The 26,553-nt window shown below is 40.2% G+C and overlaps 1 protein-coding gene and 1 long non-coding RNA gene across 11 annotated transcripts in view; both read right to left on the bottom strand.

Moving 5' to 3' along the window:
• Positions 1-26,553, bottom strand: part of UBE2F (ubiquitin conjugating enzyme E2 F (putative)) — an 81,143-nt gene that overhangs the window by 17,041 nt on the left and 37,549 nt on the right. For 3 of the 10 annotated variants that reach the window (XM_062634449.1, XM_062634451.1, XM_062634450.1), the window contains exons 8-9: positions 13,912-13,944; positions 11,519-11,581 (exon numbers count right to left, since the gene is read on the bottom strand). In XM_062634449.1, coding sequence (XP_062490433.1) covers positions 11,519-11,581; positions 13,912-13,944 — 96 coding nt within the window. Of the gene's footprint in view, positions 1-4,670; positions 5,717-11,518; positions 11,582-13,911; positions 13,945-26,553 lie in introns of those variants that run through there. The other 7 variants (XM_062634453.1, XM_062634447.1, XM_062634445.1 and 4 more) reach the window with 7 other exon arrangements.
• LOC134171861 (uncharacterized) lies at positions 6,788-11,512 on the bottom strand. The gene is made up of 2 exons (XR_009967750.1): positions 11,150-11,512; positions 6,788-10,830 (listed from the first exon to the last, which is right to left on the bottom strand). It is a non-coding gene; the product is annotated as an uncharacterized LOC134171861 (long non-coding RNA).

Below are 26,553 nucleotides of genomic sequence, written 5' to 3'. Positions count from 1 at the left end.
AGGCTTGTCAATGCAGTTAATTCCTTTACTCTCAGCTGCACAGATACTCTTTTGTTCTACACCTAATTATTATTCTCTCATATTTCAGTATGTTCAAGACCAGACTGTTTAGCTTATAATATGGATGGATTACTCTCCTTTCCCTACTCAATTACAGTTCTACAGTCTAGGAAACTTTAATAAAAAAATTACTTTAAATCTCAAGTGCCCTGCAACTCTGCACCTCTCCCCACCTACAATAATTTACATTATGTTCCACTGATTGCTTGTAATGATCAAGGCAAAAACTTTCCCTTCCTTTTCACCTATTTCAGTAGCTATCTGTACTGCCTTGTGTAGGAAATAATCCTCCTGATTGCAGCCTTCATTTTTATTTTTAAGAAGATGGTCACAGACTTCAGTCACACACCTGAATTTCCTTTCAGCCAAGGAATTATAGCTGTGACTGCCTGTAGAATGCAGTAATTATATCATGGATGATATAATCACATCACCCTCACTCATCGTAAGGGTGAGCGAATGGTGTGAAGGCCAAGCCATTAAGATCGACTCTCCTCTCAGCAGAACAAGGAGAATGGTTTCAAAACCCAGGTAAGGCTGCTTTGTGTCTTCTAAGCAGTGCCCAAGAGGGGCTCCTCAAGGATGAATGGCTATCTGAACCAAGTCAGACACGAGAGCTACTGTTAGGAGCTCAGTCTTAAGACTCACTGATTTCCTTGCCAAACATTCTCTATTCTTTTTATCACAAACATGGTCTTGATTTTAAGGTTGAAGTTTCTCATGCATCTAATGAAGATATAAGAGAGAAACCCCCTAGGACAAGAGTCTCAGCTGTCACTCCAGTCAGTGCAGTGCAGTGCTGACTGAAACCACAGTTCAATCTCAGTTCTGAGAAGCAGAAAAAAAGGATTTATTTTGCAGGCAGATACAAAAAAGTGGAATGTCAAGCTTAGATCATAAAACTGGTTGCTTCTTTCTTTGTGCATTTTAGGTTTTGTGCATAATTGGAACCTTTGGCACCTACAAGTAAGAAGGGCAGCACAGTACAGAAAGGAGTCTGTCTTTACTCCTTCAAAACTGAACTTGTCAGAGCAGAGATAAAATAGGTGAGAAAGGTTGTCTGTGTAGCAACATAACAGCCAGACTGAGAAACATTCAAGTAAAAATTAAGGAAAGGATAAGAAACAGAATGCAATTTAAATACCAGAGAATTAATCCAGGAGTAAGAGGATCCAGAGGAATGGCCACACCCCCACTGCTTTATGGTCCTGCCCAGGGTGAATTGTTTCCCTCTCTTATCACTACATTTCCACCAGCAAAGTAGCAAAACTAAGTTCTCCATCAGTGTGCTTTGTTTTCTCTCATGAAATGACTTCAATAAGACCTAGGCATTAGATATCAAATTTAACTGAGTTAATTGACTCAAACTGACTTAGAGTAAGCTGGGAATACCTGAGTATCTATGGCCTTTGCTACCTCGGCAGAGAGAGGAGGTAACTGTGTCTTCTTACCATAACTTCTTCTCTTCTGCTTCAGGGCTCTTGTAATTTGTGTAACTTTAAGTCCTACCTACAAGAAACTACGCTCAAAATTGCACTGCTGGAAGATCAAACTAAATTTGCAGACATCAGACCCTATTCTATACACACAAAAATAAGTATAAAACATATCTACAAATTCTACTGTAAACCAGTGTTAACCAGCTTCATGATTATGAAAGTAGAAAACCCCATTTTTCTTTAAATTCGCTTCTTCAGTTTATTATTAAAGATATCAAAATGAAATCTCTTACAATTATTACTAATTATTATGAGGTAAATCAAGACAAGGTCAAAAGCTTGGCTTGAATGTAGCCAATGGAGAAAAAAACAGACTGGTAGTGTTGAAACATTAATTTTCATTCCTGATGAAGCAAATAAGAGTCTTAAGCCAGAGGATCATATTTGTCTGTTACTCTTTCAGGGTTATCTACCTACTTAAGCTTTGCAGACAGACATCTGTGGATTTTCAGATGATACGAAATAAACTGAATATTTAAAAGATGCCCAAACCTGGTTTACTGCTTCTTCCTCCTATTAAATATAATTCCTATTTACTTTTCAAGAGGGATTCCAGCTCATGGGTTCATGTGTTCAATGCTACTAAAGAATCAAAAGCAGCTGTTGTTTTCTACAACAAGCACTGTAAGTACTTTGGAAACTATAAAGGACTTATTTTTAGATGAGTGATATGCTAATACCCCAGCAGTGTCAGACTGCAGTAATGCAAGGAACCCAGCTACCCACAGTGGCAGCAACTATGAGGTATCTTGTCCTTACAGATTTCACTGCACCCCATCAGGTCCTTTTGACCAGCAGCACCATCACAAGTTGCTTCTGTTGTTGCAATTGCCCAATCTATTGGGTTTAAGTATCTGTAAGCACAAAATTAGAGTAGAAAACTACTCTGTCACGATAAATTAAAAAGCAAAAGGGATGAAGGCAGAACTTCAAGCAAGCAGCAGAGCTGTCAGTCATGAATTTGATGGTATTGACAAGAATGCAGCAGAAAACAGGCTGCTAATGTGACATGCTGCAACTCCTAACTCTCTGCACAATCAGCAAAACACCAGGCTACCCCCATCACAATAGAGTTGGATATTCTATTACATCCTTCCACCAACAGCAAAGTTACACTTTGGTTTTGTCTCCATTCATTTATGCAAGAATGTATTAGGGGATGTTAACCCAGCATGTCCCCAACAGCTTGCGATCCCTCTCCATACTGTGATCAGCCTTTGTTCTTGTGTACAGGAGAAAGGAACGAATGGCAGCTAATCTGTATTCATTACGCCCCTGGGTCTTGCAGGAGTAGTTAATACATTTTCATGGCCCATGCTGACACGGAAGGACAGTTAGCTAATGCTGGTTTGTGGAACAGCTGCTATGCAAAACTAAAGACACAGCCCGAAAAACTGTTTGGTCTCAATCCTTATTTCATTGAAGGAGAACTTGCACATTTAGATGCGCAGTATGGCTTACTTGTGTTTTCCAAGCTACCATGAAGTGTTAAATGCCAATTTGAGCCTTCTGCTCTGCCAATAATTGATAAAGATGCTTCCCCAATAGCTGTCAAATAATCCTACGATCATCTACATTCTCCACTTGGTTGGCTTGACAGATGAAAGCAGGGGCTTATTATTAAAACATTTTCAGCTTTCAGTTTGTTATGCCATTATGTTATTGGCCAGGACTTAGGGAACAAACTCTGAAAATGATACAATGTGCCCATTTTTTAAACCCTTGATAATAATTTAGTAAAACTTCAAAGCACCTAACAGTTGAATGTTTTCAGCGTGGGAGTACAGGACAGAGGCTGGCATCCAACTAAGTGAAAGACAAGACAGTCACATCTTCAAAGATGGACTCTAATGTATTCTGACCTGCATTAGGTAAGTTTGTAAAGCTAGGAGGAGGGAAGGATCACAAAACCACAATGACCTTTTAAATACCCCACAAGTAGGGAAAAGCCTGTGCAGCACTAAAAGAGGCAATAGTTGTGGACTCTGAACTCACAGAGCCCTCCTCTTGCACACATGCATGCTGTAGTGATTATTTCCAGGTTGGACACAGGGTCATGGCAAATGCTTTCCTCTAAACATCCAGCCAGATGTTTTCACAACACCTAGTTGGCTTCATCTGGACCATGTGTGCATGAAACACTTAGTGAAAAAGCAGTGACTGCAACACAGAACAGAAGAGCTGAGAAACACAACCACCTCTTTAGCCAAGCTGCAAACTCAAAAATTTCCACCATCAAAAGCATTTCTATGAACAGAACTGACAAGGTTATCACAACAATGTATAAGAGACAATTTAGTCAGAAGGCTCTTCAGTAAAATCTGGTGAAAGGAACTGAAGAGCCACCCACGCCAAACAGAAAGGAGAGCCGTGATGTCTAGCTACATCTACTGCTTCCCCATGACAACTCTCCCTGTTGCTGTGGTAGGGGAAGAGTACTGCCAGCTCTGGGGAAGCTGACTCAAAGGAGCATCTCTTCTCCTCCCTCAGACATGAAGCCTCAGGGCCACCTTCCAAAACTGGCAAAGCAAAGGTTCTCCCCCTGTACTGTGCAATGTGACAACGAAAGGCACTTTTAGGTGCTCCTCACTTCTCTCCACCATGTGCCCTGAAGTTAAACAGGCACGGTGCAGCTGAGAAACTGATCCTAAACACTTAGGAGCATCTAGCACAAGTGATCCCTGCATGGTTGCTCCTCTAGCACCAGCTTAAACACCTTAACATTAATATTTTTTAAACACCACCTGAAATGAGCTTCAAGTAAACGTCTTCATATTTCTGTTCTAAGGTAACTTTTCCAGCTGCTTTGAGCTATCACTCAACTTTAGGAATCTGAGTGTAAAAAATGAAAACAGCGATGATCAGAATTCTTCAAATATCATTAGCACTGTTGACACACGAAATTTCACAGGGATACATTTGGGAAGCCGGAAAAGTCTAACAAAGTTTATGGCTCTAATGGGGAACTGCTGGCAAGGGTAGAAAGTCTGACAAAGAGAACTGGGCTAAACATAATGCATTAATGAACTAAATGAGCATTATTTTAATTAAAAAATTCCTTGAGGAAGGCATTAGAAAAAACATTCTGTCATTTTGCAAATGCACTTGTCCAGATCCAATCCAATAAAGAAACAAGCATTTGGATAGAATTTTATATACCCATATAAACTTGGGTAATACAGTGCTGGTATCTGAGTTTTGATCTACCAGTATGCTTTTGATTATTTTGCAAAATCAAGCCATTTCAGCTGTTTTCAGTTTCTTCAAGGAACACTACCCATCAAAGGAATACAGTTATTTAACATAATTCAAAATTATCTGAAAATAAAATGCTTCTTTAGAGCTATTTCTAGTCCTTTTTATCACAAATAATATTTCCTCTGAAATGCAGAGCGAGAAGATGCATGTGAACCATGAAATTTAATTTCTTATATTTTATATACTATAAATGTTTTATACTAAAATGTACTACGCAAACAAACTGTTTTGTACCCAAATTCATCAACAGTCACTATAGACCAGTGGATAATCTTTGTAATTCTCAAACAAACTTACTTCAAGATATTTAACTGCTAACAATTAAATCTAACAAGAAGAAAACCCAGTGAAGAACATCCACAGGAAAGCTTTTGCTTCCAGCTACACAAACCCAATTAATTCAAAGCTGGAAGAAATGTTCTTGCAGGTTATTCATTCTCCATTTATGAAGAGGTGAACCAACCCAAATGCTTTGATCAAGACAAGTTAATGCAATAAACGATGTACTCCCCACAACAGTCATGATACCTCTGCTCTTGGGCTCCGCAGCCTAAATCTCAAAGGATTAAGCCACTCTGCCCTTGAGTTTTACATAAAGCCAAAGATTTAAAAAAAAAAAAAAAGAGTCTAAGCAGTTTGGAGGTGAAGAAAAAGATGCTTCATTCCTTTCCAGCACAGATGTTGGCTGGTGTCTTATGTGAAGGCCAGTAGTTCATATTACTCAGTTGGTTCAATAAGCAAAGGTGTTGATCTGCATTGAAGATGCCACTGCCAGCTGCTCCTTCTGTTTCTGTGAAATTTGGGATGGTTCTGGAGAAATGGCAAGGTGAAAGACCTGATCTCTTCTGAGCAGGAAGAATCACTGCAGAACCTAAGTCCTCAAATGTATAATCAAATGCCTTTGATATAAAAATGGCAACCAAAAAAAAAGAGCAGGTATGACAGAGGAACAAAGAAGTTACTGTAAGATCAGTTAAACAAATTACTTTAAACCAGAAGAGCTGAGGAAGAAATACAGATAATGAATACTTTTTCCAAAACTTTTGAATTTTAATTTCATTTTGTGTTACTGCTTACCTGTAACATGCTAGCATTGGTATCATGCTTTTTATTCAGATGCCTCAAATAACAATTGAGACTAGTCTTCTGATATATGGAATTACATTAATAGAAGAAAACTAGCTTCAAAGGGATCACTGACAATAGACCAAGAAGAACCCAAATCTGAACACACTATTTAGTTTCAAATGCATTTCTTCAGCTACACAGAAAAATGGATTTTCAAGGCACTTAAATCTTAATGTGATTACGCCCTTACTACGTATGAGCACAGAAGTAAAAACCCAGGAGGATAAAAGTACAGCTGGCCATGACATTATTTTGGAACAGTCTTTTAGAAGGATTGAATTTGAAATGATACACAGGCAGTGAGCTCTGGGACTTTGTAACTCTCTGAAGGCATTATCAGTTAGACTCTAAACTTCAGCAGAGATGAAAGGTCCCAAATCTGCAAGCTTCTGAATTTAGCACCCCACAGGGTAGCCTGGAAAGAAAGCACACATTCCCAGTCTGTGTGGCAGATTGATTTAAAGCACCTGATAAAACCTGAGGTGAGACACAAGAACAGTAACCCCTTTCCACTTTGAGAATGTGCTTCGGAAGTCAGACTTTGTAGTTCCTGTTTCTTAAAAAACCCAAACAATCAGAAGCGAAAACCCCAGTGAGGATGAAATCACTCTTGGTGAAAAAGAAGTTTTACACTTCCAAGTTTTTGGTGATTCTTGGTGGCTCCAGAACTAAGGAAGCTATACTGGGCAAGGACAGCTGTTGATGCAGAGAGACAATCTCATGGGGGGAGAATTCAACTTTCTGTATTTCCATACAGATGTCTAAAGATCTTCTATAGACATGCCTGTATTTGTTTCTTACTTATGATGGTTACTTACAGGCTATTACTGACAACTTTCCTCCAATGATTTACCTGTTTTCAGAAGATACCTTAATGTCCCCTTCAGAATCTGGCCCACGCACTGGCATTTTATCAGTTGCTGCTGGCTTGACCAGTTGCCCAAGAAAGGGTTTGAGAAATTAAGATTATTCTATAAAAATTCTGAATAGTTTGTTATTTCAGGATTGAAAAAACCTACATACAGTTATGAAAGGTTATAAAAGCTCTTCTGTGAAATACGTAGTCAGCAACTGTTCTCAATTATCAATGGATTTCTAAAGGAATTAAATTAGTGCTTTCACTTGTAAAGGCAACAGTCCTAAAGTAATTCAAGGAAAATGTTCATCCTAGAAGACTCATTAGAACAACCTCCAAAGACTGCAAGCAATTGAGAAGAGAGACTTTTCTTTAAGCTTAGTTTCCTAAGGAACTAAGGCTATATAGCGCACTTAAAATCCCAAGGGGAAGATGCGGCTTCAGACTCCATAACACCATGAACATTATAAATCCACCTCCACAGAAACAAACCTGAATTAAAAATTTTATCACCAAGAGAAGCCTTTAATAAATTAAAATAGCAAAAGCCAACCAATGATGTATTTTCTCAAGTAAAAAAAGGGCAAAAAAGGAAAAGAGATTCATCAGCTGTCACAACAGCATGGAAGTGACACAAGCAGAAGTTTGTCCAAACAACCTCTCTTTCCCAACAGCTTCTGGCTTTGTGTATTGCCGGTGTTGGCACTGTGTGATTTATCTGAGGTTGCAGTTCATGAAAATATAGCATTATCCCAGGTGAAATGAGGCTGGCAATACTGTTCTCAGTGTCTTTTGGGGGAATTTTGCTCATGTGCTAGCATTACTCTGGTAAGGAATCAGAATGACATGATTTGAGCAGGACTAGAAACCACAACTATAAGGATGATCTATTAAAAACTAGAGACCATAAAAATGACAGCCATAAGCACATAATGAATTGTCTAGAATAATGTTTAACTGCAGTATGTCATATATAAATTCCAACTCTCCTGAATTTTCCCCTTAAAATTCTTACAAATGTATGATCCCCCCTTCCTCAGAATAAAACCACAATGTCTACAAACATCATAACAGTGTATAAAGCTACATGAAGTCAATGGACTAGAAATATCATCAGTGACAACCAGAGATGCTAAAATTCAGCTAGAGTTAAAACCCATGCTGCTTCCTAAAACCTGGACCAGAACCAAACTGATACACAAACCTATGGAAAATAATTCATCATTAAGGTATCAAAATAACAGCTACAAGCTTTACTACTGATCTAGCCATGGAAAAGCTAGGGAAACAATTATAAGTCCCTTCGCTGATGGCAGCAGACAATAGCTAGGGGACAAAAGGCAAAACCAAGACTCCGTTTTACACAGGGCTGTGATGCTGCATGTTCTTTAAAACCAAACAGACAATTGGGAAATATAACAATGCAGGTATAAATCAGGAGTATCGGCACCTGGAGTGCCTGTTGGAAGCAACATGCTGGATCCTTGGTAAACACACAGTTATTCCGATGAGATTTCTCAGTTTTGGCACTTCAGAGCCACGAAAGAAGACATGCTATATTTTCACAAGGGGAAAAACATTCCTCTCAGCATGCCATCAATCCTCCTCTTTTACAGTGACACAGAGGAAGTGTTTCCATGCACTGAATACTGACAGACAAGTTTCCCTGAGAAGATGAAAAGACTGTGCAAGAGAATACACACCAGGTGAATACTGAGGTAGTCTCTTTGCCTAGTACTTGTGAAAATGGATGTCGATGACTCTGCCCAAATCTGTTGTACAAATGGTCAGCAACAAAAAGATACTGACACCTTGCAACGTGAAAGAGCTGTATAGCTACAAACGCTGCCTTAACAACATGTATTTTAAAGCTGCCTTAACATATGTATTAAAAAATAATTCATGTAGAAGGGAGTTGATTGTCACTGGCTGAAGGAAGCTGAAAGGGAAGAAGTTCAGTAACTGACAGAAGCAGGCCCCAAGGGTTGGAAGCTGAAGCTGCACTAACTTAGATCTCAGATAAGAAACGAGAAACAGTTTTTTTAAAGCAATTAACTGAACAACTTGAGCTCTTAATTGTGTCTTACTTTAACATCTTAGAACAGGGCTGCTTTCCCAAAAGCTACAACTATGTGCTCAGGGATAAACCATAGATTTAATGCAAAAACGAAGAAGTGCGTTATGCAGGAAAAGATCATAAATGTCCCTTCTAGCCTGATCCATAACACATTCATAGCACATACGTTTTTCAAGAGCCAGTGAGGGGGATTTGATACCTGTGTGACTTCTCCCAGCATGTGCAAGGCAGCAGTCATTTCTGATGACTTAACACCAGCCTGTGGGACTGCACAAACTCCTGCTTTGCATTTTCAATAATCAGAGGCAGACTTCAGATGAGCTGTTTAACCTCTCGGGCTGCCACACTTAAGCCTGGAATGTCAGCAAAGGGATCCCAGGATTTCAAATCTGAACTAACATCAGTGAAATCCTGAGTCATCTCCTCCAGACCCATAGAAGACAGCTCAAGGTACATCTGTTTCAGCTGTTACAAGCCATATACTCCCATGCTGTCAAATGACCAAAGGCGTTCTCTTACAGTATCCGTCAGTTTGTGTACAAAACTATCTATATATAGACACATTTACACATCTGTTTGTATAAAGGTTGTGCATACAGGCATATATATTACATATACACTATTTGTATTATGCATGTAAAAATGTCTCAGGGAAAAATCAGCATTCCCATATTCACTGTATTTCAAGTATTTTCCTAAGGCAGGACCAAAGCAGTTTGGCTTCACGACAATATGCCTATACACTACAGGATATCTATGCCCGAGAGAGACAAAAACAAACTGCAACTGTGCCCTTTGAAGGCAACTGTAAAAGCAGCCAGTTCTCTCCCTTGCATCATTTATTCTCTCCAGACAGACATCATTAGTTTTGTCTTGATGTCGCTGTAAGATAGACTATGGAAATCCAGCACTACCTGGTCTGTCACTATCCACTGAATACCTAAATTCAGATACAGTCTAAAAACAGATAACACAGCTGAATATGAATTTTACAGGTGCCTGTGAGATTACTCAAGAGTTTACTAAATAAAAAATGTATGTTCCAAAGCTATTTTTAATCTAGAAGACTGTCAAAAAACCTACTCAATTTCCCTTTCACTTCTTCACCAATCCCAAAGTCCCATGCTATTAGTATAGCAGTAGGTATTTTGAGTGCTCACTTCTCCATTTTTGAGAGAGGTGTGTTTATAAAAAGCAGGTAACATCCTTCCAGCAGATTTCCATGACTTCCCATTTCTGAATGAGGCTGACACATGCCAGATAGCGAGTTCTCAGCATTTCATCACTCCCTGAGAAGAGAACAGGCTGCTCTGAGGTCTATCGATTTCCTCAATGCATTGGTAAGGCTTGTCTGTCACATCAACACATTTGACACAGAACTGTACTAGTACATGGGAGCATCTCTCCTTACCAAAATCTTCCCCAGACACTAGACAAAGTGCTTTCCTTCCAGCAGTTAGAAGAAATCAAGTGCCAAATTTGACACTCAGCAATAGGGGTGTAGGTGTGTCACTCCCCAATTCCCCTGGCAGGGTATTAGGGAATAAATCAGTTTAACAATGCCAACAAAGTTATTCAGCCTGATACCTTCACTACGCTGGTTTTATTTCTTGGGCTGTATTCCCTTTGTGACTATTTTCAGTGTTTCATGCCTAGTCAGGCCTCCTGACACTCTTTGCCAAAATGATGTAATAAAACCATAAAACCCCTCCTCTTCCAGAGGAAGAGTTTTCCCCACTTGGGCCTATGGTCTCATCCCAGCTCTGCAAAACACAGATAAATACCAGAACAGCTACAAGAACTCATTAAACAAAGCACAGTTGAAAAGATGAACTTTCAATCCCAATAATTCCTCTTGAAAAAAATGAGACAAATTAGGTGCACTGCCTGACTCACAATGAACTCTTCAAATCAACAGTTACCTGAAAGCTTTCTTCAATCTTTAAGGCTAACTTCAACAAATGTATCAAAAGGGTTTAATTAAACAAAACATCTTGAATATACCAAGTGTAATTTTTATGTGCTTGGGGTATGTATGTATATAACATGACATGACATAGCTTCAGAGATCCATAGAGGGGAGATGTCAGTACATCTCACAGATGTTTATCAGACCACTAACCATGTTTTGTTTTTCTATAACACACACAGAACAAAGAAGATCAGTGAAAAGAAAATAAAGTTCTCATCTGTTGAAAGAGCCCAGACTTCTCCTAGGTTAATAAAAACATGCAAAAGCTGTGAAGAAAAAAAAATATATTTGAAAGAGACAGAGAAGGATGAGATCCTTTTACAGACCTTAAAAGGTAAAGGCTACTCACTAACTGCACCAAACCAATTCACTATCATTTGCTGTACAGAACACGTACAACTTTGAGGAAAATCTCAGAAACAAGGTGGAAAAGATCATGTTTTGGGGATATGACTACATTATGGTCAACTAGTCCAGCATATGGTGACTAACACTGCTGCATTGAATTTACTTTCCCAGAGAAAGCACATTTTGTTTGACTAACTGGTGGCTGATACAGTGAGTCACTCGACTGAAGTACCAGCTCCTATACTTTAAAAGGACTGACTGGGAACCATGTATGTGTATTGGATTAGGAACAACATGCTTTAAATAAGCCACTGACTCACCTTGTCACGCAAGTGATGCTCTGCAGCCTCAATATTCAAAGGATCGTCAAAATTCAGAAGATCCTGGCAAAGGAACAGAGAACATTATAGGGTTCCCACTCGTTGCATCATACAAGGAATCCAAAGCCCTAATGAACAAGATAATGAATGAAAGTAAGACCAGTGAGTAGAGCACCATATTTTCTCACTACCTTGATTGGTAGCGCTATTAAAGGTAAATGCAAATAAGTGATGATTGCAAACCGAATTACAAGTTAATGAAAGGACAACAGTAGCAAGGCATTTGACCCCATCTGGTGGCACACAGTCCTGTGACACTTCTCTGGCAGTGATGCACTTCTGCTTGAAAACTGAGACAGTTTTAAACTGAATTTTGAAGGAACATTCAAAGTTTCAGGAGGCAGAATTCCTGTTGACTTTACCTCAAGGTAAAGTAAACCATTAAAAAAATCCCTGCAAACAGCGTGGTGATAAAGCAGGAAGAGTTTCATAGAATCATGGAACACTTTGAGTTCGAAGGCACCTTAAAGCTCACCCAGTTCCAACCCCCTGCCAAAGTCAGGGACATCTTCCACTAGAGCAGGGTGCTCCAAGCCCCGTCCAACCTGGCCTTGAACACAACCTGTGCCAGTGTCTCATCACCCTCATAAGTGAACACCTTTTTTCTTAATGCCATTTGCATAGCAAAGCAATTTCATCCACACTGAGAAGAAGCTACATAACCTGGAGTCTGACCAACAGGAAAGATTTTACGCCATGGGAAAAACAGGGCCCAGGGGAAATGGACTGCAAACAGCCAAAGAGCTAAGGACATGCCGGGGCAGGGAGCAGAAACAGTCAAGATAAATCTCAGGTCTACCCGTTTAATCTCTGTATTTTTGGAATGAGTATAGGGTTAATAACAGTGGAGACCAAGATGCTGATGGCAATCATAGAATGGCTTGGGTTGGAAGGGACCTTAAAGATCATCTAGTATGTTACAAATAACACCGAATCACAACCCTCTATTCTGCCTGCAGCCAGATAATTTTCCCCAGTTGAAGGTTAGTGACAACAGTGAAATGCCGTTGTTTCACACATGTGAAAAGCGCATGCCACTCTCTGACTTATTTTCAAGTAGCCAATTTCCCATTTCACTCAAAGCTGGACACCAATCCACTTCATTTTCACTGGCTTTCTTCAGGAAAAACCCAAAAGAATCTGCAAGGCCAGTACGATCCAGTGCCAGCTTTTCAAAGCCTACTATTTTAGCAGAAGCTGGGTGTGAAGGAAATCCAAGAGGCAAGCTCGGTAGCACAGCTCTCACCTGTCATGAAAAATCCCCATGGCCTGGGATGCGTGACTATCAAACCCTGTAACTGTTTGCCCAATGGATTATTCTTACATGCAGTTTTGCCTCCGCAGACATATCACTGTACCTCCAGTGAATTTTGCTTTCTTCCAGCTAATCAGCATGCAGTGAGAGACTAACTGTGAAATGCAATTACTCTTTGTTGAAAACGCAAAAGCTCTCCAAACCTCTAATCAATTTCCTAAAGAAGTTGCTGAAACAAATCAAGCCTTTGGATTCCAAGAAAGCTGAGCAGACTGTAGCCAGCCACTGGCTTGGGCTGTGCTAGAGGCCTTAGAAACGCATCATGATCCTGAGAGCATGCTGGAAGCACAGCCACTGCTCTGCACCCCTCCTCCTGCAGGGAGTAGTGGAAGGAATTCCCTTCTCTGAAACCAGGCTGTGGTTAGTGAAGCCCGCAGTGATGCTCCTCATCCAAAGTTTTTCACAGCTTCCTCTGTATGGCGTGGAGCAGCAACCAAGTTAGTGCTCTTCTTTGCTTCTTCCTGACCTTCCTACCCAACTGCAATGGCTGTGGAAGGTGACCGTAATCCTGAACTCCCTTAAATGCAGCTTCTGTACAGTAAAGACTTAGCAAATTCTGCAAGTGGGTCCTGAGGCCTTTAACAAAGAATATAAGTGTTCAGAATAGGAATGAGACTGCAGGGCAGTCATTAATTCCTAAATATAATTAAAAAAAAACACCCATAACACCAACACAGTTCCTTCTCAGAGCAATATGATTTTCTATTTCCTGAAAAGCAGTGGAGGAATTTCAAACCATGGATGATCCCATGATACCAAAATATCCCATAATAGATTTGTAACCACAAGTAAAAATGATGTACCAAAAAACCTAGCATTTCAGCTGATCTGTAGGAGTCCTGCAGTTACACAAACAAAAGCACAAACTGATTTCATACTTGCACAACACCCACTGAAGCCAAAGGAAATAACGACCTTCAGTTTCAGAAGGAACAGACAGGGTTCATATTGGGTGATGCTGAAACCAAACCAGACAGGGAAAAGGAAAGTGGATATGAAAAAATAGTCATTTACTTACAGTAAATAACGAGTTTAACCCCCAGACAACATCCTGCAAAGGAAAAGCACAGTCAGTTAGGCATGCATGTCAGGTATTTTGATCACATACACATACTTTATTTTTCTAATAACCCATGAAATTACTGGAAATCAAATGTAAATTAAGGGTAATGCTTTACTAATTTAAGTCAAAATACTGGAAAAGCTTTCACATTTCATGGATGCTCCATATTTAGAAGCGCCCATAAAACATACTCACATAAAAGTTCAGTTCTTTCTGTATGTATTGGAGCCTTATACTTGTTGCTTCTCTGCTCAAGGAGAAGAATAATACCTTAGTATATGGCACCAACTGAAAACAGGAAAGGGTGGGCATAAAACTTAATTCAGCAATCCATTCTTAAAATTCAGAAATTGAGATGGTGTTAGACAAGTATTTGAAACTGTGTCAAAATATCAGAGAAAAGAGATTCAGGCATAGTGTGAGTATGGAGAAACGTTGTTCTTACATAAGCATATGTCTCAAATCATTTTACTGCCTTCAAGCATTTATTTAAACACAGCTGAATAAAGAGGGTTTTCAATTCCCCCAAAAAAGGAAGCTTCAGGGTAATCTGCCTCCAAATTGTGTCAAACACAGCTTATTTAGAGGTTCTACTACCACTGGCCTCATGGTCCACATCCTCCATTTACAACCTTCAAAGGCTAAGAAAATGCACAGGATCCAAATATTACAGAAAGAGATCTAAAAGGATCATTCTGAGGATAAGTTTTTCTACCTGGAGAAAAGATTATTTTCCTTAGTAGCAACATAACCAAGCTAATCTACTCCAACATCCCACTGAAGTCTGGGTTTTGTCTGGAGCTCCCACCTACCAGACAAATAAGATCAGCACCTCACCTCCTGCCCTTACAGTCTGCTAGCACTCGATTGCCTGATCATGAAATTTACACTGACCAATTTCCACTAGTGGGACAAACACTGCATGCAACTGATTCATGGCTAAAATGTACCTTTTACAATGAAAATAAAGACTCAAAGTAAAAACCTTCCTCACCACAGCAAAGGATTTCAATAAACAAGCATATTTCAGCTCATTTCCCATTCAGGGCTCCCTACTTAAGATTGGTGGACCACAGAAATCCGTATGATTTAAGGCCACTATCCAATTACATCCTAATGAAAAAGACATGATATAGAATCATAGAATGGTTTGGGTTGGAAGGGACCTTAAAGCTCTTCCAGTTCCAACCCCCTGCCATGGGCAGGGACATCTTCCACTAGACCAAGTAGCTCAAAGCCCCATCTGACCTGGCATGGTTGGGATATTTCAAGTAGGAGATGAAAGCAAAAGTTTAAGTTCTGTGCTTGTTCAACTAAAACTACGGTCACAGAAACTGACAGAGGTCAGCAAAACTTGGCATTAAGGAAACCTGTATTAAGCAATGCTGGGGATAAATTATTTGTACAGTAGAGCTGTGCCAGGGAAAAAAAAAGCCACAATCGGTGATTAAAGGAGAATTTCAGTGGCGTGGAAAGCCTAAAGAGTAGGAACAGGCATGAAGGTCTCAGCTTTCACTTCACTCTCCGGTATTCAGGTTTGTGAGGATGCATAACACAGCACAGGCTGCTATGGAGTCACTGCTCCCAGGGTCTGCTCCGGTTCCCCATGGATACTGCCCCTGGCATGGATGCAGCCTGAGGACTGATTGATGCAGGGTGTGTAACCAGGGATGGCTGAGATTACCTCTGTCTCCAGCCAGCCACTCTGCTCCAGCGGATGCTCTGCCCCTTCCACTGCTGCTTTCAAAGGCTGTATTGTCCTCCAGGGAAGCAGAGGGAATGTCTTCGGGGTGTTAAGAATTTCTTGTGCCTAATTTTAACCCACTGAGTATTTCTCACAACCTTTGATAACGGGGCACTAAAGCATGATAATTTGCTTTCTTCCACTTGAATAAACTCTTCAGGAATCAATTAACTTTTTAAGGATCACCTCTCATCTACACCACATGACAGCACACTCTAACTGGAGAGTATGATACAGAATTACAATACTGAGCATTAAAAAACATCCTGAAGAGATACAAGGAGCTCACACTTGCACGCTAGGGTCTGTCCATTTGTAAGTCCTGCCTGAATACCAAAACAGGGCTGCAAACTGTTCACAACTCTTCAACCACTTATCAGCAGAGCTAAAAAGAAACAAACAGAAGAGCAACCCAGCCACACTGATTCTGAAGCCCTGAAGAGCTCAGCTTTTCTTTACACTGAACAGTCCTGAAGCTCCAGTCTCCCAGAGTCACAATAGTTGGGGATTGTCAATCCAGACAAAACAGCTTCTGCTCCAATACAGGCAGTGCTGAGCCATACACAAGTATTACAACACAAACTAAAAATGTAGGTTATTTTCCCATTCCTTAAATACCCGCTTTTGAAGTTTACCTAAATCCTTTCAAAACTGGTATTTGCTGAACCCTGGTTTTACAACTTTGGGACACCTGATTCACTGAGGCTGGCTTTGGGTGCATCACGACCTCCCCAAAAACCACCCAAAACCAACACCACAAAAAAACTCCAACGGAAACCTCTGTAAAGCTGTGAGTTTTCAGTGCTGTACATTTCCAGTCATTCGAGACACTAAAAAGCATAAAAGAACTATCATTATTCAATAACATATGTGTGAGATTCTTAATACTGTTTCTGATGTTTCCACCTATTCAGGTTTTATGATTTGTTGGATTCATTTTATACTCTTGCATGGCTCTATAAAAAATTATGCTAAATTACTACCAGAGGGCAATACTTTTTGCAATGAGTTTGAGGCTAGCCTGGACTTAAATCTAGGATATTAAGAAAGGGAAGTGGGATGGAACAGATGAACAAGAGTGAAGCAAGTATTTCATATCTGAAAAACTTGACACCGGTGCATTGCAAAAACAATCACTTTGAGTTACTGACTTCAGCAGAGCTGCTTGCTGTATGCAGATAAGCCCTGTGTCAATGCCTGCTTTGCATTTCCTTGGCAAACTAAAAGGATTTGCAGGCCACCAAAGACCCTTGTTAGATATAACAGTTCAAAAACTTCTGTGTTCTTTTAATGGAATAAAGCATCATCCTTAGCAACATTTACTGAACTTCTGGCTTAAACACTCTGAAAACAGGAAGTTAACCCTAAGTAGAAGTTTAAAGGTTATCTGCACACACAGGAGCAGGGCATATGTTGCCTTCAAATGTTACTGATACACACCTTTATGCTGCTCCACTTCAATGAGAGAATGTACTTCAAAAGGAGAACCAGACATAGTGATCTGTCTGTTCCTAGGCCAAATACTTGATGAGGTTGCTTCCTTTACTATGCTTTGTTTTGCCTACTTTCTTCTACATGCTTAACATCAAACTTCTAGAGCACAAGTACTGAGGAGTAACCTCGGAGCAAAACTGAGGAACTCCTGTGTGGTTTATAACAAAGCAGCACAGCATGGTCTGCTCAGGATGGACCCTGCAGAAAAGGCTGTGGAATTCCCCAAACTGCCACATCTGGTTTCTGCTCCAGTTGTGCCCAGGCAGGTCTTGGTCTCCTGGAGGCTTTGCATCAGCACAGACATCACCCACAGGATTGGATACCTTTGTGAGCGAACTGCAGGTCTTGGGTATGCAAGTGTGTTTCATTCACATCTACTATGTTAGTTCAGAGGATTCAAGTACGATAACTGAGCTAATGAGACAATGTTCCCAAGCAGAACAGTACCTGGTTAAAACCATAGTGGGCAAGTGGAAGAGGGTATAAAGAAGGAAACACACCCTGGTCCATGGCACAGCCAGCATTTGGAGCTCAAGCACGGGGAATTCAACACAAGCAAGTCAGATCACCAACAGGCTGTTACAAATAACCCTTTATAATCGCCTTGTTTCATTCTTGAGTAGTTATGCGTTGCACTGGAGTGAAAAGCTGCATTAAACCCCTGCCCACAGATTTATTTATGGCCAAATGAGGGAAAAAAAAAAAAACCCACCCAAAACTGCCACCGAGGCAATATTTACAGTTCAGTCAAAATCCTAATTACAGCTGCTGAAGTGGCCTCTCCTGAGGTTGGGGTATCTCGAAGCACTGCAGTTGTCAGAGTCCCTAATTCAGACAGTCACCAAATCTCTGCAAGTGGCAGTTCTCACAACCACTTCTCAAAAGCCATGCCATTGAAACCATGACGCAGACAAGTGGTGAGCTGTGCTTGGCAATGTTTGTAAATTAAAATTTCTCTTTAGCAGGCAAAGTATATTTAATACATTAATTTAGACACCGAACAAGTCAGACAAAAAGCAACTAATGAAACTCCAATCAAAGAAACTTCTTTATAGACCCAAGGAGAATTTCTGATCTAATAGACTGATTAAAGCTCACTGCTAAACCATTTTCATATGTAATTTAACGCATTCAGATCAATGAAAAGAGCAGCAGTCACTTATACAAGCAGATGGTTGAAGCAAGTGGTGATTTTTTGTTGGTTTTAGTTTGGGGGCTTGTGGTTGATGCTTTTTTTTTGGGGGGGGGGTGGGGGGTGGGGTGGTGGTTTGTTTGTTTTTTTTACACACTGAAGCAGTAGCTGCAATGAAACAAGTGCCAAACTTTTCCAAACTGTGATGTACAAAGGGCTTGAAATTACACACAAAAACTCAGCATGCTGAAAGTGCATGGCTGTCTCCTGGGGCAGCTCTCTGCTGCCCCAGCTCAAGATGGTTTTCCACTTCCATTCACCTTCTTCTGTTGTCTTCTACAAACAAGCCCAGCTTCTTTCTGTATTCACTGCAGACCAGAAAATTAAGCACCCTTCATCCCACCCAGCCCCACCTTCCCCTGGCTCTGCTGGGCTTCTCTTTCTGTCTCCTCCACAGCCCTCCATCACCATCTCAAACTTCCCTCTTTGACTATGTGTGCTTGCAGCCCACAAGGCTAATCCTGCCTTGGGCTGCATGCAAAGGAGCATGGCCAGCAGGTCAATGGAGGCGATTCTGCCTCTCTGCTCTGGTGAGACCTCCCCTGCCATCCTGCGTCCAGCTCTGGAGTCCTCAGTACAGGAAAGACATGGACCTGTTGGAGAGGGTCCCGAGAAGGGCCACAGAAATGTTCAGAGGGCTGGAGCATCTCTGCTATGGAGACAGGCTTAAGAGTTGGGGTTGGTCAGCCTGGAGAAGAGAATACTCCAGGGAGGCCTTGTTGCAGCCTTTCAGTTCTTAAAAGGGCCTATAAGAAAGATGGGGAGAGACTTTTCATCAGGGCCTGATGCAACAGGATGAGGGATGATGGTTTTAAACTAAAAGAGGGGAGATTCAGACTGGATGCGAGATAAAAATTCTTTACAATGAGGTTGGTAAAACACTGGCACAGGTTGCCCAGAAAGGTGGTGGATGCCCCATCCCTGGAGACATTCAAGGCCAGGCTGGATGTGGTTCTGGGCAACCTGACCTAGTTGAAGATGTCCCTGCTCATTGTAGGGGGTTGCACTAGATGAGCTGTGGAAGACACTTTGAATCCAAATCATTCTATGACTAACTGCCTGCCTGTAACCACTACAGTGTAACTGACCACACAAAACTTATCACTGGCCCAAGGGGTTAAAAACCCCACTATGTTTACATGCCTGAAACAGTAGGCAGTTTTGAGCTTACAAAAAACCTGCTTCCCTCCTAAACAGGCTTCTACCAGTTAAAACGCTCTTTCACATTTCCTCTCCCGTTCCTCTCCAATCTTGCATGTAACACTGCTCCAGTATCCTGCAAAATTCCTGTAGCAGGTAAAACACCATTTCCATCTGTAGTAAGATGATGAAGAGATCAGCTTTTTTGAATCAACCACAAAGGCTATCTCAATTCTCATGTGCCTGCAATTCCTGCTCATGCTTTCCACCCAAACACAACAGTAGCTTACTTAAAGGCATTTGGGCAATTTAAACGGCATGAACTGCTCCAGTTAGCAAACACAAAAAAGGAGGAAGGCTGGAAAATGTTTTCTTCCATGCTCAAATATACTAGCGGGAAGAAACCAGGAACAATTCCAGTCTGTTCCTCTCCCAGAGACCAAGACAGTTGTGAATTGCCAAGTATGCAGGAGCAGTTGTCTAAAATCCTTTACTTTTGTCACTGACTCCTTGACATTTGTCCCCAAGGTTACTTCAGAGCAAGGAGATAATCGTTTACAAATTGTTCCCGGGGCAATTCTGTGACAGCTTCTTAATGAACTATACTCCAGCACTGGGAACACTAAAGCATCGCCCCCTGGAGACCAGTCTACTGAACTGATTAAAACTGGCACAAACTGCGCATTCAAGAAATCAACAATTTGGGGAAAAGAAGCAGGGTTTAATTAGACCTACTGATGTACCACACTGTTCTGCTGAGTCACTCTTTAAAATCATGTTAGTAATAACAGCTACTGTATTTAAAACAAAGATTTGTTAGAAGCTATTCAAAAGAAAAAAAAAAGGTGTTTGTAAACCTTTTATGAAGCAGAGGTCATGACAATACATTGGTTTAAGTACCTTCATCAGCCTGGGCATTTATCAGTTTTGTAAGAAGAGATTTATTCCCTACTCCATAAAGCTAATTTATAAAATCAAAATACAACACAATATATCCTTGCAGAAAATTTTCCTGAAGCTTATTTTAACAAAACCAGAATACTGTCACATCCACATGGAAGACTGTATTCGGTGGCTTACATACTGCATCTGAAGGTGGTTTTGTCTGCTGCTTATTCAATTTATAGAGGTGGAGAAGAACAGCAAAGGAATTAAGGCAGTGACAGTGGACATTTTTAAGCACTTTAGAGAGCAAAGGCATCAAAGAAATATATGTCTTTTGCACTGCACTTTTTAGATGACTTCCTTTACAGAAGGAGGCTTGAACCATCAAAATGTACCTTGTAGTAAAGCTGTGCTTCTTGCAACACCTAAAATACCTATTTAAATTGTGATTGAGGACATTCAGAAACCCAGCTGACTGCAACAACTGCATCTCCCTCACCACCTGTTTGGGGCTCAACTCACCTAGTGCCTGGTGCTGATCAGAGCCACAATGGGTGGCCCAGCCCTCATGGGTGAGAACTTCCCCAAGGCCAGGCTCTGGTTGGGTTCAGAGTGTCAATGCTATTTTGAAGCAGGATCTCTGCCTATCCCCACAGTCCATGGGATCAGAACAGTTGTGCTGTGTGAGAACTAAACTGCTGGATAATATCAGGCCAGCTGTCCTGCTGCAAATGCATATCATGTGGGGTCCAGCACCAGACAGGGACATAGAGATGTGGACCAACAAAGAGAACACCACCCTCCAAACCATACCAAAAAGAAGGCTTTGAACCCCTGGGAACTCCTAATACACCCTTAAGTACTACTTACATTCTGGCAAAAGACATAGAGTCCATCTCCCCCTTGAGATCACACACACCATTTCTCAGAGGCTCAGTTTCACACTTAGTGATCATGACAAAGAAGATCCCAGGATATGGCTGTAAAATTCATGTAAGATCAAGAAACTCCCTGCTAGCTATGCTTTGCTTCCCAGTAACATCTCCTGTGTTGTATTAACTGGCATTTGCGCTCTTTGCCACGGCCATGAAGCCTTCAGCTTTGCACTTTCAATGACTTTCTCATTCTCATTTTACTAGTATGGGAGACAAACATAATCCATTCAGCAAGGCAGCTTTTACAAGCTCATGCTTTGACATTTCTACTTACAATAAAAGACCCATTCCAGAATGGAATTTAAATAAATCAATAGCAGAACAATGTTACCATAATGCTGGATGAGGAAAAAAAGTATCAGCAGTAGAATTAATGAGAATGACTCAGAATATACAGATTTACTTTTCCCCTTCATCCTCAAGACAGTGACAGTTATTGTTTGAAATACTCCTCTGCACTAATTACATATCGTTTTGACAACAGACATCAAGCATTCATTCAGATGATGGATGAAAATTTTGTGCTTATACTGAAGCTTTTAAAGCTACTCAGGTTTATGCTTAAACATTGAGATAAAGGTAACTGCAAAAATTAAGTCTGGACCCTCTGATTTATTTCTCCAAGAGACTACAGTTTGACACTTGCATGATTACAAAGAAAGTAATTTAACTCCCTGAAGACAACAGCAAACAGGGCATATTTTCTCAAATAGTATTAAATACTAACTAAATATCAAGCCTCTTATGGGTAAAATCCAAATAGCAATAGTTTATTGTAAATGAGAATTATTTTTAGATTAGATAATCTAATAGCACAGGTATTTCTTAACCTAGTATCTGAAGCTATGGAAAAGGAATTCCTAACAAAAAATTGTTTTCCTATAGGTGGATATAAATAGCTTTCTGCATAGCCGTAAGTTTAAGACTATCTTGATTTTTGCCATTCCTGCCCCTGCCTCTCCTGACAGCAGTAACACAAAAATGATAAAAGCCAGCCCTTTAAAATAGCTCAGTGAAGAACTGAAATACATATACACCTTAGCAGTAAACACGAAAATCCTACAGAAAATAGATCTCTAAGCAACCGAGACCAACTGCAGCTCTATCAGAACAGGGTTACAAAAAAAAAAAGAAGGACCAAATACTCCTTGTGAACATTTATCATACCTTTTTATATTACTGGTTTTAACATTGCTATGCTCAGCCCTCCAGAGCCAGCCAGCAGGGCTGCACAAATGTGCTTTTTTTTTTTTGATTGTTTTTATGGTTCCGAAATCAGTCACTGACTGATTTCCAGTTGTAGTTTGTTAGATGCAATTGCAGAAGAGACAGTTTGACTTTTAGAACCAATTAGGCAATCACAATACACAGACCCTCTGCTGCCTTTATTTTTTAAGATCAATCGCCCAAGAGAATTTTATAGCAAAGTGCAAACAAGCATTTGAGAGGAAGCTGATGAATACTAAGGAGGCCTCTCTTACCCAGTCAGATGATACTCATGCCAAATAAGGTACAAGGACATGCATGCTGAGGACTAACAGGAGCTACTGAAGTACTTTTGAGTTTGCAATTGGAATTATTGAGGGGGAAGAAGCAGAGAATCAGAGCAACAGCAACAGAGCTATTTCACACTAGGTACTTAAAAGCTGGTATCTCCAGTGATAAAAATCTGAGAACAGAATGGAATTAAATCCATCTGTTTGCTTTCTGCCTGGAGAACTTCAATTTTGACCATCAAAGCTAAAAGTAGTAGAAAAGCAAATTCAGAAAGCCTAAGCAGCAGCCACAGCTAACTTCAACAGTCTTCAGCTTTATGCATACTGTTTTAGAAGGGAAAGAAATATGCAATAAAATGATGCAGAACGTTAAGACGGAGATCGAAAGGTAAATAAGCTCCTGTTGCTAACTCATAGCTAACTATGAGTAAAAGATTACACAAAGTTCAGTTAGAAAGCATTGCACCGGTTTGTACATAACCTGTGGAACAAAGTGCTACCAGAAATTACCTAAGCATTTAGGATCCTGGAGTATTTCTACAGAGAAAATGTGTACAATCACATAAATTAAAGAATTCTATATAGATTGTTTAAAAACATTAACCTACCAATAATCTGTTTCAGGATTAAAGCCCAACTTTCTTCATAACCTGATGAAATTCTATCTAACAGGAATTCAGAGAGAACACATTCTTTACTGCCTTCTCTAGTACACAGGCTGCTTTTCACAGTGGCCCATAGAAATGTGTTCAGCAGCAGGAAGAAGTGGAAAAAAAAGGTAACATCCAACACTTAGTAACTTAAAGAGAATGCAATCATGGATGAGATGACACTGAGTCCAACAAAATGCTAGAAAGCAAAACTGAATTAGCTTTTTTTCCTTACCCCTTAAGAATTCTCTATACTGTTAAAAAAAAATTTAACAGATAATTTTTACAGAGTATTTACAAGATTTTAATTTTTATTTCAGAAAGTTAAAAGGCATAATTTAAAAGCCTCTTCAAGTTTCTACCCATTTGATATTAAATAAAGTGGCAAAAAGGTCACAGCAGTTTATTTTCCAGGTAAGATCTCTGCTGCGTAGAATATGGATACAGAAGATGAGACAATACAGAACTTCTCAAACATTAGCTTTTTAAAAGGTGAAACACCTAGCATGAATGCATGCAATAGCATAGAGCAGAGCTGGTTTGTGCACAATGGCTTTAAGCTTTTGTGTTATCTATTTGAATGATTTTATTAAAGCACTCAGAATAGCTGCCATAAGTAATGCCTGCCAATTTGTCACAGACTACAAGGACACCCCCAATTTCAAATTAAGCATTTCAGCAGTGGTTTAGAGTGTTTTACTGGGCAATTTTGGGTACTATTCCTTCAGAAAACCAGGCTGCCTTCATATTATTTATGAGTTGAATATGAAATACTGACTTTCAAGTCCATCACTGGCTAAGACCAGATACTATCCATAGTGTTTCGGTGCAAATTCACACTGTAATCCACTTGTGGAGATAAGCAGGTTCTCCAAAGCATAGTGTTCAGTAAGTGATGGAAACAAAGGTTTCAGGGAGGCTGGAGTACTGGGTGCAAGCAGCGTGTTAAGAGAAAAAAGTAACCTGAATCACATCTCAAGGCTTTTGTTTGCCACCTACTACAGTTATTAATGCACACTGACAAGAAACTTGACTGCATGACCATACTGTTGATAAACCAGCACAATTCCATATTTTCCATCTCAGCAGCACACGTAGCCTGGAATCTTGGAGACTAATCAAGCTTCAAAACAACAGGAATGTATGCATGAAGCTGGTGGCAACCAGCCAAAGATCTGGAACAGCACCTGATGGACTGGCCATCAGGAGCCCTGTCTCTGAGACTCACCTTTCCCATATTTAAAAGTCCTTTCAAAGAGCACACTTGGAATGGATGAAGAACGTCTTCAACAAAAAACAGACCACCTCAGACGCCAGTTACCATCTAATTACAATTTGTATCCCCAGAAAAAACACTATTTGCAGAATAGTGCTTGCAGCTCACCAACATCCCCAATGGCTATTTGTGCTCTTTTGGGTTTAAGCTTCTTTTGTACTAGAGACACAGTGTAACTACGGCTTTCCTACACAGGCACAATTTGGAAGTTAGGAGCAACATGTTGTACTTACTTTTTTTGATGACACTTCAAGTCACATGAAGTGACAACTTGACAAGCGGGAGAACACTTACTGAAACAGTACATTTCTTTAAAATGGAGACTCTCAAGACAAAAAAGAAATTAAAACTTTGCAATTTGGGGTGTTTTTTCTTAAAGCTATAAAATCTGAGCTTGCAGTTGTGGTGCTTCAATGCCCATGGGTAAAGAAAAAATCCAAGGGGGATGTTGGATTCCATTTGTTTTCTTTATAAAGGTATTATCTCCTCTTCTCTTTTGAATGTTTTATTTCAATACCCACAGACTAAGTTCCCAGGTTCTTTTGTTTGGGGTTGTGGAAGTTTTCCCCTCTGATTTTTTGAAGGTCAAAGTGGTAGCTCAGATTCCAGGATGTTTCATGTACAAAATTAATCATGCGCAATTAGCAAACTGATGAAAGAATAAAATGGAAGTGAAGATTAATCACATCTTCCATCATCAGTGAGGACAGGAAGTTAAGTACACATAACATCAACAGCTATTCCCACCCACAGTCTGAAGGTGCAGCAGTACTTTAATCTCTATCAGAAAGATACAGTGAACAAAGCTAGGAAGGCAGAAAAAAATACATGTACACTCTTGTCCAGCTGCAGTATTGGTGTACTGAATTTCTAATGCCAAAGCTTAAAACCTGTAGTGCAAAAAACTTTCTCTGGGAATGAAATACAAGGACAGGAACAGAACTAGTCAACTGAACCACCCAGTCAGCATCTCGATTAAACCTAATATGAAAGCAGAAACGTAAGGGGCAAAACAAAACCATATTAGGTAATAAAATAAAAACAGGTTTAAGAAAACCCACAAACTAACACACACACACACAGAGCCCACATCACCTTCCAGAAAGTCTTATGCTCATGAAGAGGTTTTACACATGAAGAAAGTCATAGACCTCATTCATAGTGCCGAAAAGGAAATCAAGTATTAGATAAAACTAATTTTCAATTTGCCTTTTGAAAAGAAACAAACACCTGATGTGTACCCTTCAACCACCTAATGCAGTTAATGTTCTTTAAGAGCTAATTCTGGCAAGCTCCCTGGCAAAAGCAAAGGGGAGATTATTGCTGCTCAGTGCTCTGCAACACTCTTCTGGCAGGAAGGTCATGTAACAGTAAATGGACAACTGACTGCACCCTGTAGCAAGACAAGAGCAGTCACTGCACTGAAGCACATGTCCTTTGTGACCATCTCCTGAAGCATATTTCATATAAGAACCATGACTGAATTTGCTGACTCTGCCCAGCTGTGGTGGGACCAATCTCTGAAGTCATTCTGCAGCCATACTGGCACAACTACCAGCAGGCCACATTTCACTTGTATTTTAGTGACTTGGGTAAAATGACATTGCAGGCAAGGTCAAAGGGCAGTTAGTTCCCTACTGGAGTGACTAAACTAGCCAAGAGTGTCCTGCTTTATGCAATACCTAAGTGCAGATGTGCTGTTCCCCGCTTTGAACACTAAGGATGAAACAGAATTCCAGACAGTGCAGTAACTACGCTCCTGATTCTGTTCCACATGGCATTTCT

The sequence above is a fragment of the Pezoporus occidentalis genome, unplaced genomic scaffold (assembly GCF_034315485.1).
Source record: "Pezoporus occidentalis ecotype Australia unplaced genomic scaffold, CSIRO_AGI_Poc_V1 ctg426, whole genome shotgun sequence".
Taxonomy (NCBI): domain Eukaryota; kingdom Metazoa; phylum Chordata; class Aves; order Psittaciformes; family Psittacidae; genus Pezoporus; species Pezoporus occidentalis.
The sequence above is the reverse complement of the archived record's forward strand: the minus strand, read 5'-3'. Positions and strand labels throughout refer to the sequence as shown.